We start from the raw sequence: 5,796 nt of genomic DNA on the forward strand, positions 1-5,796 counted from the left end.
TTTCCCTTGTATTATTCATTCACTTAGTCACAAACTGACAGCCGTGTTATGATTTATTCCTTTCTCCGAGGACAACAGGACATGGTATCGGATATATAATTTTATCAAATAAACTCTTAGGCGATGAATCAAACGTTCAAACTGGTTTTTCACATAAAATACACCTCGAAACATAGACATGACCGTCTCAGTTGGTTGCGTGGTGCTACACGACAAACAGTGATTGAGTTGTGCAATTAACCTTTATTTCCTTTAAATTCAGTGAGTTTAACGAAAAAATGATGTACAAAGTCAGTTTTTTAGTTTTATTAGCGACAGTGCTACAATGTGAGTGTGGTTTATCTCTACTCGGTGGTATTTTGTCAACTGCACACGAACAAGTTCACGAGGTCGCCGGAGCGGTATTAGGCACTTTTAACAAAGGTATAAACTTAAATTTCGAAAGTCATTTAGGTTTTAATCAAAGGCCTGGCTATGGACACGGACCACCCCAAAGACCACCTAACGAATTCGGTCCCCCCCATAACAATAATTATGGACCACCAAACGAATACCGTCGACCTCCAAATAACAACTACGGACCACCAAACGAATTCGGTCCACCACAAAATAACAACTACGGACCACCAAATGAATTCGGGCCACCCCAAAATAACAACTACGGACCACCAAACGAATTTCGTCCACCCCATTATGACAACACTAGACCACCAAATGAATTTGGTCCCCCCAATAATAACAATGGACAAAGACCGCATGGACAAAGACCCCATCAACACGGAAACCAGCAACCTAATTTCAATAAAAGGCCCTACGGTCACAATCAAAATGGATATAATCCAGGATACAATAATCCAAATCAGAATGAAATTAACGTAAATAATCAATACAACAACGAAAATCAGAGATATCCTGACAACCAGAATAATAATTACCAAGGATATAATAATAACAATAATGGTTACAACCAAAGGTATCCAAATCAACAAAATCAAGGTTACGATAACAATCAAAATTACCCCAACAATAATGGATACAATAATAATCAAAATCAACCAAACTACGGTAATAAACCTGCTTACGTCAACCCAAATAATGAATTCAAAGAACCCAACGGTAACAACAACGAAAATTTTATAAATGGAAATAAGCCAGTTAACGGAAATCCTAACAATGAATTCGGTACGATATATGGTGACAACCAAGATCTATCACCATCAACACCGCAACCGGAATTTTCAACATCTACAATATCGGTGACAGAAACTGATAAACAGTTAGAGAATGAGAAAACTACGGAGAAAACAAAAGATGACGCTCCAATATTCATTCCCCTGGGTGATTACATATACACAGGGGAAGCAGCCTCTAACATCACAGCACCGAAAAGAGAAACAGATAAGAAACCTCAAGAAGCAGAAGAGGACTTTGCTATCGATATTAGATTTAAAGATTAATAAATATATTAATTAACTTATTTACATCTTTTATTTCTTTCCATTTTACGGTGCAGATTTATTGTCAACCTGTCTTCCATACTCTCTTTGCACTGTCTTGTATTTGTATTGTGTTATTTATATTACACGAGGAAAACGGGCATTCACCTGATGAACGTTTAAATTAATTCGTTTTAAAAGGAAAATCAACACAATTTAAATTAATGCTAAACATTATTTGTAAGGATATTATTATAGCAACTGGCCAATATGCTAACTAAGATTTAGGAACATTAAGTACCCATATTAGCAGAATTTCCTTACTAAATTAATTATAGGTATTTATTACTGTAAAAGCATAAACTCCGGTAAAACCAATTACCAATAAGTTATGTCTGAAAATTAATGTGATTTTGATTTATTTCATATTATAATAAGGTGGACAAACAATTTAATTAATATTTGTATTCGTGGAAAACCTCTAAATACTTGATAACCTGGGAAAACTCCAATTATATACAATTTATTACTATGTATAAGTCGTCATACTATCCTTATCCGAGAATCAATTGACAGACGAACAGACGAACTGCTATCCGACGTTAACTTAATCTAGCCCGCAAAATATAACATATTAATATGTATATACTAGCTTTCGCCCGCGACTTCTGCCGCGCGGAATCGAATAAAAACTTAATTAGTAGGCTATGTTCTCCGTCTATGCTAAATTTTATCGAGATCGATGCAGCCGAACTGGATATACCTTCTAACGAACATCCATCCAAACATTTGCATTTATAATAAGTAAGATCTAATCCGGAGAACAAAAATGAGGCAAAAAAGAAATACTCCGAAGGCTCTTAGTTGAGTTAAATTTCTGTCTTTTTGTCCGCAAGCCACGTTTGTTCCGGGGAATTCCCGGCTTTACCGATATTGATAGGTTTTTCACTGGAATACAGCGGATGTGTGTGGGCATATTGGAAGCTACTTTTTCATTTTTTTTTGTTTTAATTTCACGCTGATAAATTCGCGGACAACCGCTGGCTTAAAACAAAGATTTTGTCCACTTTCGATGTTTGTCTTTAATATACCTCAGTCATTGTTACTGACAAAGCAATAATTAGTCAAGTCATGACATATGAATAAAATAATCATCGAGGTTTACAGAGGTGTTGGTTATAAAGGTCGCCGTATACAGATAGTCAGTGACCATATTATTCTTTTCATAAATCTTGGCGGCTCAAGGTCATCGGCACAATGCCCTCCTACTGCATCCCGCTACGACTCACTATATTGTAATGTGTTTGCGCAGCGACTCGTGCGAAGTTAAGAGCGACCAAGATATTTGAAAAGTATACCGAGTACCAGCAGCATTTTTAGTGTCGATAACGACGATAGTTGCAACTAAAGACTTCGAAGCCGTCCGTGTATAATTACCCTTAGTTAACACGGCAGCTGGTATAGAAGCTTGTTTCATTACCGTAATATTTACATTAGACTCGGTTAAATAAAGAATTTGATATGTCAATATTATTATAATATTTCAAGTACTTTATTTTTCTCGTAAGTTAAAAAACGTGCATAACTCATATGAGACGTCCTTAGGCCGAGATCGTTTTTGCAATGGATTCAATGAAAAAATGTTTGTATACGTCACATAGTTTTTATTTTGATTATAATAATATATAAAATAACTTTTAACACATACTTAATGGCTTCATTTTATTTCTCATTCTACGGACATAATTACAGAGACAGGTAAGCCTCAATAAAAACTTTTAAAAATACAATATTAATTTCTGTGACGACACAGAACACGTGTTGAGTACAAGAGCATTTACAGCCACTTGCGGTTCAAGACTATCTTGCGGTTTCAAATAAATAGTGTAACATAACACATATATAGTACAAATACGTTAACGCATCATTAACCGATTATAAATATTGCATATTATTTCTTCAAATACTTATTAATCCTCATCGTCCTAATTAATATAAATTATTCATTAAAAATCCTGTTAATTTATACTCTAAGTGAAATAAATTTTCACTTTAGTTAAAAAGAGACGATTTAACAATGAAATTCGAGGATACCTTGTATATTTAGTATAATATAATTATCCCTACGCGCATTTGCTTATATGCATATATATAGCGTTATCTAAAGTGTAAACACAACATAAAGTTCCATCTACATACGTAAAACGGATATCTTCGCTTTCTCAGAATCAGATATTATAAAAAGTTTGTATTATTCTAGTCGCGGGTCGGAATCCAGCGCTGGATTATATTTGGAAAAATCGAAACCCACTCGAGGAACACAGTGTGTTCTAACTGGACTGTAATAAGGAAAACTGGACATTATAATAGGCTCTTTAAATTTAATTGGTAGTGTGAAGGTGTAGAGGACTTTGACCGCAGTGGTATGCGAAATATCATTTGACTTGATAAAGAATTAAAAATACAAAAGGCTACGAAGCAGAAATCCAGAGAGAGTTTGGACAAACTAATAAATTATTTAAGCAATAATATGCAAACATATAATTCTTTAAAACTGTCATTGTAGTACAAACTAGCTGTTGCCCACGACATTGTCCTCATGGGGCTAACTAATAAAATGTTTCTTCAGGTCACAAAGTTTATTAAAATGTATATTAAATATGGTTGTTACTCTACTTAATTCGATCACTTTCCATTATAATTTCGGCCATTCGTTCAAGCCGTTCCGTAGATTAAACGAAACATACGCGGACTTGCGGACAGACAGACAGATAGATATAAAAAGGCATCACATAGAGACACTCCATTTTATTATATTATATTATAAATATCATATCATAACCACAAACGACAAAAAAATATTTTAGTTCAGAAGACTTCCTGATTGTGGTTTGCTATAAATTGCTACAAATGACATCAAATTATTTAGACCATACATCATTGTTATTGTTTTATGTCTCGTATTTGCGTCATAAAATATTTTCCGTTCAATACAACATAAATTGTTTATTTCCTTTCCTCTTAAAATGGCTACTATCTTTATTACAATTATTTTAATTAAAACATTACAATAAATAGATATGTCATAAGCATTAATTGTTTGTCAAAACGAGACAATACATGCCTTTGAATGATTTTAAAAACAAATATTTAAACTTTATCCTGTATGTCGTAGGAATTTGCGCGATGCATTTTAATTGTACATTAATTTCTGCATATACTTATGGTAGATTGATCAAGTCACGTCGACTTTATACAGTAATCCATGTGAACAGAATTCTTATGGTTTTACGTCTGTTACACGGTAATAGTGTAAGATAAAATCTTGTAGAATAATGGTTTTTTTTCTACATAATATACTAACCATTAAAAACTATCAAATATGAATATGCCTTAAGAAGGAACAATACAAAAAATAATGAGACTTAACGCAATTATTCATTTAGGTGGATATGTTTTGTTTTAGATGACAGCGTTTGTTTTTTATTATTTGCAACATTAGCAAAGTATGAATGTATTGTAATGATTAGGAGACACTTCCTATTATTGTATAATAGTTTCGAAACCATCATTAGTAACAACAACGTTTTATTGTTGGCCTTAAGTGCAAAAAGCGTGAAGTTAACTCACAGTCTCAATGCAACAATCCTTTATTACACGCGCACTTGTTTACTCGACAGTACATTTTTATCATCTTATTCATTTATTCCATAGTAAAGTAAAATTTTTCCAATGACTTAGCATTTTTAAGCAGGCTTTAAGGAAAACCTACGAGCATGCATAAGTTAGATGCCCTTATATTGTTGTGTATACTATTACCTGGTCACAGAAGTAGTCGAGATATCATCGTGACGCGTTCCCTTATAGCTGTGAACGCTTCTAGTGAAAACGTAGCCTTACAAAAGAAGAATTACAGAACACAAAGTGAAAATATACTAGACTCAGTGTATCCACAGCCTTCGGATAATCCGATCCGACCACAAGATATAAGACCAGACCGCAACTTGAAGGCAAGCCGGAATCAAGATCAGACATCGCCAAGGATTTTCCTGTCGCATTTAATAACTAAAAATCCTTACCCAACACTCAGTAATAACTCGCATTTAAACATTAATTCATCAAATATGCAGAATAACTCCTTGGATAAAGATAAAGTGATGTTTAAAAACGACGAAGAAATGAACCAAGTTGAAGCAAATACCATTGAACCGGCGAATAGAACAGCAGAAGATCCGGTGCAGAGCTCGACGGATATTCCAAAAACAAATCAAAATATAGATTCGAACAGTACCAATGTCAATGTGAGCCTTGAGGACCGAGCTTCCTTCGTAGGAGATAAATGTCCGTCAGGTCATGTTAA

At 34.1% G+C, this 5,796-nt stretch overlaps 1 protein-coding gene across 1 annotated transcript; it reads left to right on the forward strand.

Annotated features, from left to right (window-relative positions):
* The first annotated feature begins 222 nt into the window (after positions 1–222).
* Positions 223–1,477, forward strand: LOC106123265 (probable serine/threonine-protein kinase clkA). The gene is given in 1 exon segment (NM_001311805.1): positions 223–1,477. A coding segment is annotated over 1 exon segment (1,179 nt). The 5' UTR covers positions 223–278; the 3' UTR covers positions 1,458–1,477.
* The last annotated feature ends 4,319 nt before the right edge of the window (positions 1,478–5,796 follow it).

The sequence above is a fragment of the Papilio xuthus genome, unplaced genomic scaffold, assembly GCF_000836235.2.
Source record: "Papilio xuthus unplaced genomic scaffold, Pxut_1.1 DF826115.1, whole genome shotgun sequence".
In the NCBI taxonomy this organism is placed as follows: Eukaryota; Metazoa; Arthropoda; class Insecta; order Lepidoptera; family Papilionidae; genus Papilio; species Papilio xuthus.